General features: G+C 35.2%; 1 protein-coding gene across 3 annotated transcripts in view; it reads right to left on the bottom strand.

Annotated features, from left to right (window-relative positions):
- Positions 1–6,607: 6,607 nt before the first annotated feature.
- Positions 6,608–19,949, bottom strand: part of ZNF292 (zinc finger protein 292) — a 107,736-nt gene continuing 94,394 nt past the window's right edge. For 2 of the 3 annotated variants that reach the window (XM_027854962.1, XM_027854971.1), the window contains 2 exons: positions 17,022–17,163; positions 6,608–14,284 (listed from right to left, as the gene is read on the bottom strand). In XM_027854962.1, the coding sequence (XP_027710763.1) occupies positions 7,061–14,284; positions 17,022–17,163 (7,366 nt within the window). In that variant the 3' untranslated portion in view covers positions 6,608–7,060. The remainder of the gene's footprint in view (positions 14,285–17,021; positions 17,164–19,949) is intronic. The other variant, XM_027854979.1, reaches the window with a different exon arrangement.

Below are 19,949 nucleotides of genomic sequence, written 5' to 3'. Positions count from 1 at the left end.
TGAAAACCGAATGTATTCAATTTATTCCAAAAGGGATAGGGACTGGACCTGTAATTTCATTGGTTTAGGCAAATCCACGTGAGGAAACTACCAACTCATGGTGGTACCTTTGTAGCAATTTATAATCTGAGAGCTGCTTAGGGCACTGAGAGGTTAAACACTGGCCCAAGGTCACAAAGCTAATATTGCAGTTGTTTATGTACTATGCCTTCTTGCCTCTCATGTTATCCTAAAAGGCCAGTGCTCAAAATTATAAAAAATGAATTTGCATGTCCCTTAAACCAGGGATTTGTGAAAATCTCTATAATTAAATAAGATTAATTCAATTTAAATGAAAAGTGTATTTTCAATGTTATTTTGCCATCTAGTGGCCACTTCCCAGTATGTACCATAACAAAGAAAATCACATCAAGTCAATTCAGCATACAAGTTAGTTCCCTCCAAAATTTGATTCTATACTTCACCAATAAAGACAGACAAAAAATGAAGCTACAATTCCAACAATGAGTTAATCCTACACTAACAGCCCCATGTAAAGATCAGTCAGGATAGCATAATAGAAAGCATATGGTAGTTCTGAGTTTAAGTTCTAGCTTGGCCCCTTACTTGCTGTGACCTTGATCATTCTTGGTCTGTTACCTTGATTATAAAAGGGGTAATCAGACTAGACAATCTTAAAAGTTCATTCCATCTCTAACATTCTGTATTATATGCTAAGACCCTATGCTTCTCTTCTCTGACCACCCTGGCTCCCTTTAAGTCCCAACTAAAATCCCACCTTTTACAGGAAAGCTTCCCTAACCCCTCTCAATTTCATGCCTTCCCACTGTTATTTCCTATTTACCCTGTACATAGTTTGCTCTCTAGATATCTATATGCATGTTTTCTCCCCTATTAGACTGTAAGTGCCTTGAGGGCAGGGACTGGTTTTTTTTTTTGACGTCTTTTTGTATCCCCATAGCTTAGCATATTTTAGAGAGCACAAGTAATTGCTTAACAAATGTTTACTGATTGATTGCTGTTCAAAAGGGGATTTCATTTCCTTTTTTTGGGTGGGGGGCAAATCAGTATGAGTCTAGTAAAAGGAAGACTGGAGGTAGGGGTTACAGTAGACAAAAAGATAAAAATTTGGGACTTTGTTTTGTTCCAAAAGCATATTTGGTTTTAGCTTCTCAGGTGTCCTTCTGCAGTCCTTCCTACTCTTCACTGATAAATAATATCTTATGGCAGGCTACCTTATATTAATGATATCTAAGTGCTCTTTATTCTATCATCGAGGTAAGTATTGTATCAAAGCATGGAAGTACTCTTGACTAAGAATTAGAAGAGATCTTAGAAGTCACCAGCTACTCAAACCCTCTCATTTTACAGATTAAGAAATGAGGCATAGTGAAGTTAAGTGACATGGTCATCACACACCTAGTAAATAGAAAAGTTGTATTCAAACTCCAATGACAGTGCTTTTTCTACCTCATCATGCTTAAATTCTTAAATATTTTATTGATATTTTTTATTTGCACATTACCTTCATTTCTGGACATATCCCACTACTCTCTCCTACCCAGTGAGTCATCCTTTATGCCAAAGAAAAACAGCAGTTCAGCAAAACCAACAGGCAGATCACTCAGGTCTGACAGTATATTGCAACCATCTTTTAAACAGTATTTTGGATTTATAACCTGAACCTAGCAAGAACACAAGTTTGTGCCGTGAACGTACACTGGTCAAGTTATAAATATGAAAGCAAATATATGTCCAGACCAGCACTGAGAAAGATGTTAACTCCACTCTAGCTTCCTAATCCTTTCCCAAGAATCCAACTCCTCCTTCTCTCCCAGTTACAGTGAATGCCTTAACCATGCAAATCAAAGACCAAATTTAAGGATAATTGATAAAGTACTTGCCATAACTTACCATAAAGAATAAAAATTAAACAGCTAGGATAATACAGTACATACACATTATCACCTCAACAGAGAAATGAGATTAGGATCAGGAGAGACTGTAATAGATAATACTGACAGATCAGTTAAGGGGGAGGGGGGCCTGAGGAACCAGGCAGTCTGCAGGCTTTAAAAACCCTCACACAGATTATCCGCTTCCAATAACCTCCGGTTTTCTTTCAGCGGCAGTGCAGTATGCTGACTTTGTACAGGAAAAATACAAAAAACAAAAAGCTCCAAAGACCCACAATCATACACACACAATGTTCTATCAAAACTATACATTTTTTATTTGAAATTCTTACACAACAGCCATTTAAAACACAATGATGGCTGTTACTGGTGCTTTGCTTCACTTCAGGCTGGGAAACAGCTTTGCTCTCCCTTACTTTGGGCTTGTCTGTTTTCACTAATAGAAAACTGGGCTCAGGTCACCTGTTCCTTTATTTATTTTGTGGGGATAGTAGGAAGATACCAGGATTGGTAATTTTCGCATTTTATTGTGAGAAATTAATCCCACTAAAAAAAATCCTATAATTACATACTCCTTTGTTATCTTGGATCCAGAATTGCATATGGGTTTATTTAGCTAATGCAATATTATTTCATGTTAAGAAATTAGGTCATATGAGGTATACTGCATTTATGCATGCATTTAGGGGCTTCCCACCCTCCCATTCCCATGGTTATACCTGAGATGAAAAATGCAGAAAGTTTCACTATGTAGTCTCTATTTTTCTGCTGTCAATTCATATTAGAGAACAGCAGGCTATATGAAAAGAATACTGACTGACAGTTAAGAGGTGTGGTTCTATTTTACTATTTCACTGGCCTGCTGTCATCTGATAAATCAATATCCATCATCTTTGAAATTGGTGTAATATCTGTCCAACAGGTTTTGCTGTGAGCCTCAGATTATGTAATGTTATAAATCTTGTCTGAAAAATATAAGTTGCTATAAAAACACAAGGTCAGAGGAGCATTCATTTGCTTGTCATAGGCTGTGGAGACAGAACATAGAAACAACCATAATTGCTCCCGTTTCTCATGTTTCCTTCCTACCTTTCTGTGGCTGAGAATGTGTGAGTTGTTAGATTCCCCAAATCTTTTTCCATTCCTGTGAAGAACCAGGCAGTGAGTTTGGTTATAATACCTCCCTGGTGGTTTCCCTCTTAGAATTAGGGTAATTAAATCCTAAACCCGAAACTCAAAAGTAAACCAAATCCTAAACATATACATTGAATTACAAGCATCTGTAAATCATCTCCTCCTTATACTTACTTAGTAACACATGTAGCCAGTAAACATCAAAGCATCCTTGAAGTATTTTGCCCTTTGTAGGACCTTCAGGAATGCAAAGAATGAGTTGAGGAGAAAATTTTTAGGAAATTTCACTTAGGCCTGTCACTGTTCTTTAATAAGAAGGGAGTGAAGCCCTTAAAGATTAATGAAGGTTGTCAAGGGTGGAACTGGACATGGATATGGATGTTCGCTTAATCTCTATCTATACCTCCGTCCTCCTCTCTTAATCTCCCTCATCTTTTTTTTAAAACAGTGAAAGCATCAGTAAAAATGTGTGACTATGCTATATTCAAATGTGTTCAGATCTAATCATTATAAAGTACGAAGCAACTTATACCATCCTTTGTAGTTTCCATACCCACCTTTCAATTATCTGAGGATTTAGAGGTGGAGTAGAAATACAATCCACTGAAAACAAAAATCTATACATAGAATTTTAATATTTCACAACCTCCATATTTTCTTCTTGCTAAAAAGTTTCACAAATATTTTTTATAGTAAATTCTACAGTACCTACATATTTAAAAATCCTATCATTCTGAATCCCTCTTTCTCCTGCTTTCTTGGTGGTGGTAATTCAAATTGATAAAGGGATTACTTAATTCAGAAATTTCTTAGGGTTTTAGCCTAGTAAGACATTAGTAGATAAACATATGAATGTCTTCCCTGACAGAGAGAAGGAACAATCCTTAAAGCAAGTATACAAGTGAGGTAAAACATGCAATCTAGAGAAACTGCAATCTTTTAGTTTTTCCTTTTTAAAGATCCTTTTCTATTTTATAACTATTTATAAATGTCAAAATGCATTCATAATAATTAAATTAAACTCTTTGCTGAGGTGATTTTTAAAAGGAAAGACTGAAAGGCTTAGGCTACAATGTAAGAGTTGGTAAAAACCAACATAACTCAAAGACATAATTCAAATCCTAGGAAACTATAAAGAATTAACCTGACAACTAGTGATATAATTTGCAAGTGCTTTTCTCTAATAGATTTGATGAATAATTCAATGTGGCACTGATAGTTAAATAAGAACATCCTGCTTAGAAAAGTTTGACAATATTCCATGCAAAAAATTAGCTCATTGGTCACATTTCACTTTTCTCAACTAAATTCCTTCCTTTTTTGTATAAACAGTGCTTATTTTAAAAGTTGGCCATAAACTGGTAAATACCTTTGCAAGCAGGGCATAACTGAAATCAACTGCTATTTCCCAGATGAGATTGGATACCCTATTCCTCTAATAAAAATATAGGATAATCCAAGTCTTGTTTATTCCAAGTCTATTTTATTCTGTCCCTTGTATTTCAAAATAACAAGGTTTAATGCTATGAAAATATTGCTTAAAATTACCAAAACTTATGACAATGCATACTGGTGATGAATGACATGATTTCCCATTTATAAATTTCCAAGATCATTACATTTGGAAAAATTAAGATGTAGTAAAATAATATTTTGATTATGCATGATAAAAACATCTCTGTTACTAAGAAACAGACTTTAATCCCCCAACTATATTTTAGAACATTGTCTCATTCTATTACATTTAGTGACTGGCATTAAACTCTTTTAAGTGATATGCAGTGTAATAGTTAATAGCAATTTGTCAATTTTCCTAACCTAATTTTTTGGGGGGGAAGAGAGGAACCCAGGTATCTAACGCTATAACTTAAGGGCCATCACCATGGTATATTTATAAAAAATAATTTATTAAGCACATACTTGCACATGATGCTGTGCTAGGCACTATATAGAGCCATTTAGACAGAATTTCCTGTTGTCAAAGACCTGGCAAACGTCTAAGAAAACTGTATGAAAAAATCCAGTTAACAAAACTTTAATATTAAAATTATTCAAAGCTACCTAAGCTATTGCTAATCTAAAACACACCATGTTTTAATCATCCATAAAAGAAAAATTACGATTTAATAAATAACAGTAACTTTACAAAGTATAAGAATTTTAATTTGTGTCACATTTTATGCATTCCCGAAATGAATTTTAAGGAAACAAATGGACTGTTCATTATGTCCCACAGCTTCATAAAAATAAAACTACAGTACTTTAAAGATAAAATGTCCTTTAAAAGTTTTAAAAAGAAAACTATTCACTGGTTGATCATGATTGCTCAGAATACTATCTAATTGATGCTTAATGTGCTTTTTGTTTGTGAATGTTATAATACAAAGAGGATGATACCTTCATATCATCAAAGTATCCAAGCTAATGATATCACTATTCAGTTAGTCTGTCATAAGACAGTTGAAGAATAGAAATCAATCTTATTATTTATGACAAAGACAATTTTAAATGAGGAAATTGGCTTTATGAGAAAGACAAAAGGCTTTTTAAAAAAAAATCACAGTTGACTTCTGAGTAAAAGTGAAATCAATATTTTAAAACCACTTTTACCTTGTACCTGTATGGTACAAATTATTTTAAAACTCAATACCAGTGAATGTAATATAAAGCTAAGTTGAATGGTAAATGAATACTGTATTCATTAAAACCAAAAATTATTGTTAATACTGCTTTTGAGATCCACTCTAAAAAGGAAAAAAAAAACAACCCTGTGAATATGGTAGAAAAATAGACAGAATATAGAATGTAAGAATTTAAACTGTAAAATCACAGCATTCTATTTCCTTTATAGGAAATGTTTTTTTTTTAATATTTTAAATGTTAGGACTCTTACATTTTATAGATTCAAGATGGATTTATTTTTATTTTACCTATTTTAAGGTATATAAAAATGTCTGAAAAATATTTTCCCATAGGAGTTTATAAATTTTAAAGCTATACACCAATCTGTAAATTCAGAAAATTAAAAAAAAACCTTTATAAGATAACATGTATAAAACAAGAAATGAAATGTGATTTTATTTAAGGCAATACTGGGCTACTTCACAATTTACCACCTCAAATATATATACACTGCTCCACACTACTAAATTTTCTATCACATTCACAACGAATTCTTTAATACCAATTGTTTAAAAATCTCTGATGTAAATTCTTTATTCACATTTCCATTGTATTTATTTAATTCTATGTCCAGGTAGAAGCACTGAGGGGGAAAAAAAGTGTAGCTTTAGGAAAATGTTAAAAGAATGAGTTAACTACACATGAATGCCATCCATCCAAAGATACTGGATGGTAAACTTAGAAATACTAGCATGTTGTCAGTATAATGTGTTTACCCTATGAAATGTGACTTCATCAAACTCCTCTGGTAAATAAATGCTGTACGCAAAATAAACTGGATATGGCAGATTTTCTAGCTTTAGTTCAAAAAGTTCTTAATTTAAAACAATTAAAGACAATTTTTAAAAACTTGATCACTTAGTTACAAATTAAAATTCCGAATATAAATGCGTCATTTAATAGTTTAGACTTACAGACTGCTGGTGGCAGCAAATGATTTACAATAAATATATACAAAAAAGGTATCTACAAATAAAGAGTACTGTTATACATGAGCAGTGACCTGGTGAAAGATACCAATCACAGACAATTCACAAAGATTTAATTCATGGAAAGGACAGTTTCGTTTTGTTTTGTTTTTATAGAAATTTGAGGTTTAGCTCAACTATTTACAAAAACTGAAGCAATGATTATGTTCAAGTCCCATAGGGATAAAACCAAAAAATTTTACATGACTAATGTCATGATTTTTTTTTCCAGGTTAATTCACATCAACAACAACAATAACAACAACAAAAATTTAAAAAAGTCTTCACAATTACTAGCATGCTTGATGGCTTCCTATTCAAAATAAAAATGTATAGGTCACGTTCAGAGTATAGTAGCTATCAGTTCTGCAATTCTCCATTGTCATTACCCCTACTTATTTCTTTTGTGACTGAAAGATCTGCATCATTTGAATGTACTTCAAGTTTTTTCAAACTGACAGTAGGTTTCATTTCCTGAAGCTGCTTTAACACAAGGTCAGTGCAATCTTTAAGAGTCTTGTCTAAAACAATTTTTACATTTTCACTGCACTGAAGGTGTGATGGATTGGCAAACTGGACAAAGGTCTCACTTTCAGAACATGTCCATATGTGATCACCACTTGCCAAAGATGTCTTGTCAGTAGATTTTTTTGAGTTTGAGTGAGAGCCTTTTTTAGTTCCATTGTTTTGATGGTCCTTGTCAGCATTTTTCTTCTGCTTCACTGCAGACTCCTCAAGAAACTTGAGAAATGATACTTCGAATCCCATTGGTTTAAATGAACTCCAGTCAAAAGTTGTAGGTTGCTCCTCTGTGGTTTGAATTGCAACTGCTGTTTCTTCTTCTTTATGCATGCTACTTACTTCAACTGCCAAAATTTCTTCAGGTTTTTCAACTTTCTTCTTTTTGCTTTGTGAGACAGTTTTTTCTTTATTTGCTCTCTTTAAGTTATTTGACTGTTGTTTTTCAGACTGGCAGGTAGTATTTTCCTGAAGATCATTACTTACACATGAAGTTGAGTTATCTTCTTGGTTCTCCACGGTTGTGCTGTCTTCATTAATCAGTTTTGTAATAAACAATTCTGTTAGTTCATCCATTTCATCTTTTTCAATCTCACTCTGAGGAACTGGTGTACTTGAGTCATTACTGCTCTCTGATGTACATGTATCAGATTCTTTCACATCACTTTTTTTATCAACTTCTTGTTCAGAAGAAGTATCTTTTACTTGTGAGGGACAACACTGTTTGAAGACAATGAGAAGATCACGGTGTTGAGAAGTAAATGACTTTGATAACTTGTGGCATTTATAATGTCTAATTATATTGTTCTCACTTGTAACAACTGATGTACATCCTTTTATCATACATGGGTATTGTGTTACAAATCTGCTCGTACACTCTGATAAAGCATCATTCCTAGCTTTTATAGAATACACATGCTTTCCACGTTTCAAAGAATAAGGTTTATTTTCTTCAATCTGCTCAGCTTTTGAATTTTTATTTTCCGAAATAACATTTTTCTTTCGTTTGTTTTTAGCTTTGCTTCCCTCTTTTCCAGACCTGTTGTGTTTTGCCCCTCGATGTTTAGATCTTGATTTCTCTTGGTTTGCTTTACTTGATATGTTTTCCTGACCAGGTGTCAATCTTCTTGGCCTAATTAAGTGAGCTTTATGTTTGTCATTATGTTTATTAAAAATGTGTCGTAGTAGATTAGATCTAGTTGCATAAATTCGGTCACAGCCTTCACAATCACATTTGTATATACCATCATCCTCCATTTTTTTGGGCCTGAACTTGATTCCATGGTTCATCTCAAGATGAAGAATATAGTTCAAACATGTAGTAAATGAAGATTTACAATGGGACTGATCACATGGAAATCTTCCACAATCTAAGGAGGAAGGCATACTTCCAATTTCTTCAGCAGTCATCTCATGAAGTTTCATGTAGTGCTGTATCAAACTAGTGATCTCTTGAAAAATTCGAGAGCAGTCACTCACTTGACATCGGAATTCTTTCACAGTTTGCTTAGTTTCAGCTTCTTCACTTTCTTTACAAGCCTCACTTTCTTCTTCAATCTCCACAGGGAATACAGGTAGATCTGATTTATGCACAGCCTGGTAATGAAGAATCAAGTTCTGCTGTATTGTAAAAGCTGCAAAACAACCCTGATGGACACACCTATATGGTCTATAGGGACTATATCTTGTTGGCACCTCAGGAGACTGAGTTTCTGGTTTCTTGCGCTTTATCTCCTCCTTCTCTTTTTTATGCCTCCTATTTTTTCGTCCTTTTGTCTGTATGTTATTTGAAGAATGTATGTCACACTGCTCTGTGGTGGCTGTACTCGGTGGAGAACTTTCTGTTTTTTCAGGATTTTTTTTTTCTATAAGGTGTGTTTCTGCAGTCATTGCCACATTATTTATGGCAATTTCCTTTTGTGCCTCAACTTCTATTGGAGGCTGTACTTCACTTTTATTTTCTACTGTCAAAGAGGTCTGTTTTTTTATTTCCACAACCTGTGGGGCTGCTGTTACATTTTCATTCTGAGATTTTTTTCCATAAGGTCTTTTAATTTTTAATTTGACCATTTCTTCTGTTGTGAAATGATGTACCAATTGACAGTGTGCCCGGAGATTAGAATTTCTTGTAAATGTTTTTGGACAGGTAGTTACTACACATTTGAATGGAGCATACTTGAGTTGATGTTTCTTTATTTCCATAATCATCTCTGCAGTATAGTGATGAATTTTACCATAGTGTTTAAATAAGGCATCCTTTGTCATAGCACTGTAGCTACAGCCTGGGTCTTGGCATACAAAAGGTTTATTAACTTTATCACTAAACTGAATGTTGTTTCCCACTTCAGAAATCTGCTGAATGACTACGGTATTTGAGGTTGCTTTAACTGGTGTGGAAGCCAAAGCAGCAGATGCATTCACTGGTAGACACGAGGGAACCTTATCAGAAAGAGGAATATACACATCATTTTCTAACTTTAATTTCTGTAAGCCTTCCAAAATTTCTAATACTTGAAAATCATCCTTAGGTGGCATTTCAGGCTTAGGAGAGTTGTCACTTGCAGTAGTGATATCTCTGTGCAATGAAAACTGAGACATATCAGACATTTTAGAATTTCGCATTACATTTACTGAAGAAGGGGTCTGGGTGTTATAACCGATCTGTGAATTTTGTGATGCTCCAATAACATCTTGTATTTCACTTTTAACTTCGAGTATTTGAGAACTCATAGCAGTTTTAATAATTTCAAGAGTCTTTTCAAAGTTTTGTATAACACTGTCTTCAGAAATCTGCAAGTCAGAGTTTACTGATGTAGTACATGAATTCATAGCCATCATTTGGGAATCTCCATTTTCAGTTTTTATTGTTAAAGGAGTTAATGCAGCATGGGACTCAAGATTTGCTTTGAAGTTTCCTTTGATACTGGCCATAAACAATTGATTGTCAACATTATTTAACTTCTGTGTGAAATTTTCCACTAATGCCTGAGGCTGAAGACTATCAGTTGGTATCTGTGCATTTCCTTCAATGCTCTTTGCTAATAATCCCATTGCTGTTAAATCATTTGTTACTAAGTTCTGAGGACTATTCTCAAGCAATGGGGGAGCAGCTTTCCTTTTTCTCTTAGAAGCACAGTTGCCCTTTTTATTTAAATGACTAGCTCTTGCATTCTGGGTACTATTTATCACTGAAGCACGTGAATTATTAGTGGTAAAATTTTGTGAAGATCCAACAGAACTGGGAAATGAACCAGAGCACAAACCATTTTCAACAGTCTTCAGTAGTAATTCATCTGATGGAAATACTGGTAAGTTGCTGCAGTCATCTATGGAAGGAGCTTTGGTGCTCAGTGTCCTGTTTTGGTCTGTTAGCAGAGTATTTGGGTGACAGACAGTCTGCAATAAAGGAGAAACATCCGGATTGGGTATAATTGCTGCATTTACTTGAGTTGCATCAGTGACACAAGTTGCTGGAACCATGTGTGAAAGAATATCTGTATTCTCAAATGTACTGGTAATGCCAGCAGTCTCCAAGGCTTGTTTAATAATTTCACTTCCTTCCTCATTCACAGTGGTATTAAAATTAGTCACACCAGCACGAGGAAATGTATTTTGTAAAAATGTTGATGGTCGACTTTCAGATGTAAGCAGCTGAAGAAATGATGGATCCTTAAAACATGTTTCTGAATTGAAGGTAGGTTGTTGTGGTTGCTGGACATTTATTGCATTTGTAGAGAGTATCATGTTGGCAAGAAGAGAGGGCTGACTATTACTCTGCAAAGCTTCTTGAGAAATTTCTGATCCTTCCAGTGGCTTACAGTAGGACCGTTTAGATAAATGTCCACCTAGTGATCTGGGATTGGTAAAAACCCTGTAACACCTGCTACAGATAAATTTACCATCTCTAATTATTGCTGGCCACTTAGCCCTTTTGTTATGTTTTGGTTTTCTTTCTTTACCATTTGGACCCCGTCCCCGGTCTTTTTTATTTTTTTCTGGTGCTGGATGTTGAGGGGTGGTGACACTGAAGCTGTTTGTAGTGTTTACTTCTGAAGCAAAAACTCTATTTTGAGCATTTTCTTCCTTTATGAAGGCAGAATTAGTATTTCCTTCAATTTGTGAGAACTGATTTGCATTGTTTTCCAGCTGGGAAAAGACTGAATTAGTCCCATTATCTGCTGGTGAAGGAAAAAGAGATATTGAGTTGCTTTCTGTAGGCAAAGGAAGGAAAGGATCTGAACCACTGTCAATATTCAATGGCAAAACTGTTTTTGCTATATCTTCCAACTGCGATGGCAATGCTGCATTTGACAAATTTTCCATTGGAGAACATAATACAGCACCCGGTTCACTTTTAACATGAGAAGGTATATTTGTACTTATGACACTTTCCACAGAGGGCAACAATGGGTTTGATAAATTTTCTAGATGAGTTGGAAAAAGAGGAGTTGAAACATGTGGCAACTGGGCTGAACAAGTAGGTTTCACACTGGTTTTGGTCTGTGGTGTAAAAACAGTATTACTGGAACTGCTCACCTGTGATGGCATAAAATATACACATTTCCCATCGTTTGGCATATTTAAGTTGCTGGATCTCTGTCTTCCTTTGCTTTTACGCTGCATTTTAAATGCAGCATACTGGTCAGGATGTGCTGTTTTCATATGTTTTCCAATACTTTGTGAAGAATTATAAGATCGAGTACATCCTTCAACCTGACAACAGAATTTCTGAACTGGAGCTGATGGGGGAACAGGTGGGGGAACTGGTGGTGGAACAGTCTGCGGAACAGGTGGTAGTGGCACAGGTGGTGGAAGAGGTGGAGTCACTAAAGGACTGCTCAGATTGGGTTGTGGTGGAACAAATGTGATACCTTCTAATGTCTTAAGTGGCAAATTATAAAGACTAGATGTAGTTTTAGCATTACCTTCAAAGTCAAGTTTGGAAATAGGTAAATTGTTTTGAAATACTGCCTGATTTGGCAAGGTAAAGGTCATCAGGTTGTTAACTTGTTGAGGTGCAAGATCACCTATTTTAAGAGGATCAGAATTTGCTGAAGTATTCTGAACATGCTGACCTTGACTCAAACAATTACTATTACTCTCTTTTCTTTCCTGCAAACCTGGAAGACAAGACTCATTACAAGCATCTTTAACGTTTGTACATAATTGTGTACCCACAGATTTATTAACATTCATCATACAGCCTGCAGCAGCCAATTTTTCCTGCTTCACAATATTATCCTGGAGTTCTTGGCTGAGGGACACCTTAATGTTATGGGTTAATGCAGCTGCTTCATTTGCTGGAAGAAAAGGGATAGCAGGGTGTTCTGAACCATCTGACAGAAGTGTACCAGCCTGCCCAAGCTCAGTGGTGGATATTTTGGCTTGCTCAATCACAACTGATTCTGTTTTGTTTTGATCCCAAGCACTGTTTCCATCTATTGCTAAGTTGTTACCAGTGTTACTTTCTGAAGGAAGCACAAATTTCTCATTTTTTATATTTTCACCTGTGTTTCCACTCACTTTTGAAGGCTGAATTGACTCATCAGCTGTACTGTTTTGGGCTTCAGGAGGCAGCACTTTTTCAGTATTGTGATCATCCAAATGCTTTTCGAGCTCACTCTGAGAACGATAAACTTTCCCACAACTTGTGAATTTGCAGGTATAGGTATTATAGTGCTGTGCTTCATGATCATAAAGTAGATAGGCTTCTGAAAATATTCTGCCACACTTAGGAAACATACATTTTGCTCTAAAGACCTGGTGTTCTTTTCTGTGTGTTAAAAGCTCTGCATAACTGTTAAAACCTGCCTTACATTTTATCTGTATACATATATAGGGTTTACTGCCACAGTGCATTTGTAAATGATCATTGAGATGAGTAACACTTACAAAATGCCTCCGACAATACTGGCAAATAACTTTTTTGCTTTGCATTTCAAGGAAACGCTTAGCTTCTTCATTATCTTTGTGTCCCTTGACATGAGCAATTAAATTTTTAAAGTATTTAAAACCCTTTTTACAGAAAGCTACAGGGCAAGTGAATTCATTGACAGGTATTGGTTTTTGAACGGGAATCGCATCAGGTTCATAAGATTTATCTTTGTCATCATTTTCATCATCTGAACCATCATTGTCATTGAACAAAATGAAATCAGCAGAATAAAGACTATTCTTTTTTATGGGTCGTTGTTCTTGTTTGGTTACAGTAACAGTCTTTTGATTCTGACTGGTGGCTGGTACTTTAGGAGGTCTTCCTAATCTCCTCAATGGTTTCATAGCAGCCAGTCTCTCTTTACTAGACTGTTTAACATGTAAAGTCACATGAGGAACAAAAGTTTCTTTAGAATTAAAGTTTTTTGCACAGATTGGGCAACTGTAAACCCCATCTTTATAATGCTTCTGTGCATGTCTTACTATTCTATGACCCAGGAACTCTTTGTCACATAGAACACAATACTGCATGTAGGCTTGCCAGTTTCTAAATCTCGCTGATATAAATCCTCTCTCTCTTAACTTTTTAATTTCTTTCTTTTTTTCTTTCTCATCTTGTATGCCTTTAAGAAGGCTTGTGGCTTCATCAAAACAGCCAGAAAGTCCATTCACAGAAGTTTCTTTTCTTTCTCCTTGGTAGTCTTCTACCTTTTCATACACTTCACTGTCATTTAGTTCATCAATTGAAGACACAATAGATGCCTCCTCTCCCATTAAAGCAAGACACTGTCGCTTTAAGGTTTTCCAGTCCCAGAATTCTGGATCAAAGGGCCACTGCATTTTTAACACAAGTAAGAGCTCACAGCGCAGTGAATTGGGTATTGGAAGATTCTCTTCATCATATTTCTGGTCGGGCTGGTTATACAACATTTCAACAGCATAGTATGCATCAACTGTGGGTTCAAGAAGAAATTCACTCAGTTGACAAGCACGCTTGACCTCCAGATCTTCAGGCAACAAGCATGATATGGTTTTGCAAATAGATATTTTCACTTCAGTGTTTTCAGCAGAGTCCAATCGCAGAGCTTTCACACAGAGTTCAATGCAGGTAGCAAGTCCAGCTCCTTCAGTCTGTGAAAACAAAAGAATCAATGTAAACACTTAATAATTTACATAATAGTAATTTGCAAAGTAAATGCTATTTTAAAAGGAGTCAGTAGTAAAAACTGGAAGGGAGGATAAATGAGGAAAGAATATAAGGGGGAGAGGTCTACGAAATTATAAAAGGGCAAAAAGATATAGCCATACCAGCAAAGAAAAAAAAAGCACCCAGTTGAGAGAAAGAGACAGTATGGCACAGAGGCAAAAGAAAGGTAGGAAAGACATATGCCAAGTCTGAAAAGGGAAATTTAGATTTTGGTGGATAAAGAAGTGGACGATAGGCCAGTGAAACTTAGGCTGTTTTCCAGTTGAGGATGTAGGGTGTCTGGCTAAAAGATAGTTGGGAGAAGATTCTCTGGGACTTATCAGGATTTGGGCAGAACTTTCTTATGCATTACAAATATCCTGAGACTTCACTTTGCTGACTCTTCTGATACTTCTATTGTTCCTTAAATTTTCTTCTACATTTAATTATCCCCAAGACATTCTCTACATATATTTTTTCTAAATTATCTAAGATAACTGAGTTCCTTTGTTTAAAATTTCCAACTGTTTATTCCACACTTTTCCCTCAACCACACCAGAAGAATGCAAGCTCCCAAAGAATAGGCATGACTTTTGTTTTTGTCTTTGTAAACCCAGAACCTATCACAGTTCTTGGCACAAAGTAGGTATTTCACTCGACCTCACTTACAATTTCATCAACTCTAAAACGGGGATGACAATAATAGTACCTACCTCAAAGATTGTTAAGAGGATCAAAGGAGATAAAAACCGTCAAGTGCTTAGCATAGTGCCTGGCACATAGTAGGTGCTATATAACACAAGAATGTATCTATAATCTGTTTTCAATTAATTTATCTTGGGACACAGGCATGATTGCCTGCCACTGATCTCAGTGTTTATAAAGACTCACAAAGTTGTATGTATACAGAGTGAGTGCCAAACACCCATTGTTAGTGCAAAAGCCATTTGACATAATCATCTCTTAAAGATGTCACAAAAGCAAACAAGCCTATTTAGAGGTTCTTCAAATAAAAAACAACAAATTCACAACAACAAAAACAGTACTGCCCAGATGATGCATGATATTGATAAAACAACTAACTAGACTTCTCTCTCAGCTATTCTCTTAGCCATCTTTTAATCCTTCTGTCTTTTTTCCTTCCTTTTGCTGACCACCTTCCATGGCATTGCTACATTTCTCTAGGATCATTATCAGTACCATATTTGCTTCTCTTCTCCACTTACAATGTTTTTATTTTTTCTGTTGGGGGAAGAGGGAAGAGAATGAAAATGAAGGGGCAGATAGAGTAATAGCTGTTTCTACATGTAGATCACTTCTAATTTATAGCTAAGAGAATATCAGAGTAGAAGGGACCTTAGGTATCACTTGTCCAACACTCATTTTATGAGTGAAGAAACTGAGGGCTAAGAAAGTAAAATTACTTCTGAGTGACTGAGTCAGTGTTCTTCCTCTATTTTTACTATACATGCTGCTTGTAAATCAGATATTTTATGAGTTGGAGATAGACTAAAAATTAAAACAGCATGTTAATGTTTAAGAAATTACTCTAATTTGGTTACTACATCAACTAGGAGAAAGAGTATTACAAAACATGATGTTCCAAACTTTATGGAGAAAACTGGGAACAAGTTAAAGAATAATATAGGCTGCCCCAAGCATTAAGACTTTTACTTTGTATGATAATAATTTGAAGGAAATAGAAATATTAATTTCTCCCTCTCTTTATTCCTTAAAAGGAAGTTAGATGATATTAGGATTGAAAAATGAAGAGCTATTCCCCTGATTAATCAAAGTTTTTTTGTTTTTGTTTTTTGGCTAGGCAATAGGGTTAAGTGACTTGCCCAGGGTCACACAGCTAGTAAGTGTCAAATGTCTGAGGCTGGACTCAGGTCCTCCTGACTCCAGGGCCAGTATTCTATCCACTGTGCCACCTAGCTGTCCCTTAATCAAAGTTTTAAGAACAAGAATTAAGTTTTTTTTCTTGGGGGGAGATGAGGGAAGGGGAGAGGTGACATGTTGAATGAGATTGGGATGGACTTTCTTATTTTCCCTTTTCAAATAAATTACAAACAACATACACAATTTAGAAAAGTCAATCTTCTTGTACTCTGGTTGCTGATTCCATGCAATGTTAGCATTTCTAAAAGACAGTCTCCCTATTTATAAAAACAAAACAAAATCCTAAAAGCAACTGCATTCTTGACTAGAATAGTATTCTACAAAATAATCTAAAATAAACTGGTTTTATAAAAGCTGCACTCTGGGTAACCTTTAAAATAAATTTTTTATTATATAATTTTTTTTGCTTCAAATTATTTAATTATTTCTAGTTAGAAAATTTCTATCCTGAATATTCTTAAATGAAAGAACATAATATTCTTTATTCCTTCTGTTTTATTAAAAAAAAGCCTAGGAGCACCCAATGAGAAAAGTAATAAAATATGGCTTTCATATGAACTCCTTTTTAAAGCTATGGGCAATTCACCCATAGTATTTTTCCTTTGTGTACCCAAGTTTTAAAGTGTCAAATAAGAGAACATATTGCCTTATTAGGATGCTGAGAATACAATCATTGGCCAAAGTAGCTTAAAAATATTAACAGGAAAAATAAGTGCCAATAAAAAAAATCATCTATTAAATGTAATTTACGTAATTTTGAGGACAGTTGATTATTCTTACCTCTGAATTAATAACTTTAATCAGGAAGAAAATGTGATAGACCGTCTTGGTTAACAAAGAAAGTTGACGACACCTCTCTAGATAAACTTGCACAGATGGTTCTACTCTTTGTTGTAATTTACTCCAAAAAAGAGTCAGCTCCCTAAAAGGAAGTTTCAAAAAAAAACAACACTAAGATGATGCAAGAATGTAGCAATCAAGGGCCATGTTAATCCAGTTTTTGAAATCAAATATAAAACTGGTTTCACCTTTCACTTCCTCTATGTGAAATTAATATTTGAATAATCTTTGGGTTTTTTTTAAGAAATGATATATTTATAAGTAGTGAACAATCTAATGTCCTTAATAGTTTTTCAATTTAGACAATGAGGTACTACTTTCTACAAAGAAACATTTGCCACTTACTTAGACAAATAAAACCAGTGATAATTCATAATCTATATCTGAACTGGCAATATAAAAGATGGTGATAGTCATCAATGGCCATGTTATTTTTTTTAAAAATGCTTACATTTTAAAGTAGAAATAGACTACTCCATTAGATCTACTATTATTAGGTACCTTTATTAGAAGAACCAGTAATAATTTAAAACACAAAAACAGAGTAATTTCACAAAGAAATATGCCACAAAATGAGAAAATCAAATCTAATGCTAAAAAGAAATTGGCTTCACTTAATTTCATCTCAAATAAAATAGTTACATTTGACAGAAGCAAATTAATTCTTCTGAAGGCAGAGTTCTCACACTTCCCTTTCTAAACTACTGTACCATTTTTTCTCCCATAAGAGCAAGGACCCACAGCAGGAAAGCTTGCTAAGGCTAGATGAGGACAAATATTTCCGTGTTCTGTAACTAGTCAATTGATAATAAAGTTGTTTTATTTCATCCTTTTCCTTCAGTTGTTCATAAAGCTATCTTTGACACCTCAACTTTTGTCTTAGGTGAAAGAGGACAATGAAAGGTCTGTGTTTGTGCCTGAGCCAGGATTATTTGGGGAAATCAAGGATCCTCAGAAGCCAGGTAAGGACTACTGGCAGTGGTAGAAAGGGGCAGCTATGCCAATGACTGTGCAGGGAAAGCCTACTTAGAGAAAGCAAGGAAAAGTTGAGCAGCTCTGGGTTGGGCTTTGGTTCTGAGTGCCATTTTCCTTCCCACCTGGAGCTACTGCTTTATATCTTCCTCCCCTGCAGGGTTAACTTCTGCAATGAACAGTCTATCTCCCTGTGTCCATTTCCTTGCCAGATATTCTACCCACAACTATACATTGCCTGTTGGTATTTTCACAAGGTTCAGCTCTAGATTCTCTTCTCATTTCCCTCTAAATTCATTCCCTTAAAGATCTACTAATATGTTTCAATGTATAAACAGATAACTCTAAAATCGACATCTCTGGTCCTGATTTCTCCTTAGTTCCCGACCTCTTTTTTCTACTGTCTGCCTTCATTTAGGTGTCCTTTCCCACCAGAAACTGAAAATGTTTGCAGTCACCATCCTCACTTCCTAATTTATCCATTGCTATCAATGGCATTCTCTTCCTCCTGGTCAAAATCATTTGAGACTCCTTTCCATCTGCTTTCTCTAAATCCTATTCTCTTGTGTATCCTTTTCTTTTTTCTTTCTTTTTTTTTTTTAAAGGCAATTGGGGTTAAGTGACTAGCCCAGGGTCACACAGCTAGTAAGTGTCTGAGGTCACGTTTGAACTCAGGTCCTCCTGACTCCAGGGCTGGTGCTCTACACACTGCACCATCTAGCTGCCTCTCTTGCGTTTCCTAAACCAAAGGTACCAAACATGCTATCCTGCCCTCAACAAGTGTGGCAGGAACCAGATTAAAATGTAACTGGGAAATATTTAACAAAATAAATAAAAATACAATAAAACATAAATAAGATTACATTTTAAATCTAAGTAAATATGCTGCTGATAGAGATCTTTTTTTATGGATTAGTGGCCCCCCATTCTATCTGAGTTTGACATCACTAGTCTTTACAATCTATTACATCAAGGCTGTCATTTCTGTTTCTGCAACATCTTTTGATCTGCTCATTTATGACAAGCACCAGAAGGGCCCTATAACCTCACAAATATGCTTTTGAGTGGGAGCTTGAGCTAGACCTCTAATGACCTTTCCAACTCTAAGATCCTATTAATTCTATTTTAGTAGTTCTATTTGCCATGTAGCCTCCTCCTCGATCTCTAATTTCTCCATTCTTCAATTCATTTTGTACTCCTAAGATAATGTTCCTCAAACATCACTCGCATTATGTCATTCTCCTACACAGGAATTTACAAAGTGTGTCTCTTTGGATATCAAATTCAAAATCTGGTTTCAAGGTCTTCTACAAATTAAACATCACATCATCCTAAGATCTTAATACTTTCTGTCAGAAGTACTCTGCTTCAGCATTAGCAAATCTTTTTATCTGTTCTGGCCAGGGCTTATTCAGCTTCCTTTTACTGCCCTAGCAGAACCCATTCTCCTAAATGTATTGTTTCCTATATGTCAAAACCATGCCTCCTTTCTAGTCCTTAAAGATCTGGGTTGAAATGATCCATCTAAAGAAGTTTATTTATGGACTATTAGCTATGTTTGATATGGTCTGATTATTAATTTTTCCTTCCATTTATATTGCATATATTCAAATCTATGTTATAAATATTATGAAAATTTTATTATATGCTATTATTTTAAAGGCCTTGAAGGAAAACATGTCTTCTAATTTATTTTGTTTTCCCTATAGCAACAAAGCCAGTAGAGGCTGGAGAAAATCTAGGATGCCAAGAGAAAAGACAAGGACTACTGGCAGGAGGAGAAATAGGTCATCATGCCAACAATCCTGGAGCCTTTCTGAATGGAAATTCCTTTCCAGCAAACTGTAAGCTTTGTGAGGCCAAGAATAGCTCCTATTAATCTTTGTATTTGCCTCA

Source organism: Vombatus ursinus, unplaced genomic scaffold, assembly GCF_900497805.2.
Source record: "Vombatus ursinus unplaced genomic scaffold, bare-nosed wombat genome assembly UNPS02000582.1, whole genome shotgun sequence".
Lineage (NCBI taxonomy): Eukaryota > Metazoa > Chordata > Mammalia > Diprotodontia > Vombatidae > Vombatus > Vombatus ursinus.
The sequence above is the reverse complement of the archived record's forward strand: the minus strand, read 5'-3'. Positions and strand labels throughout refer to the sequence as shown.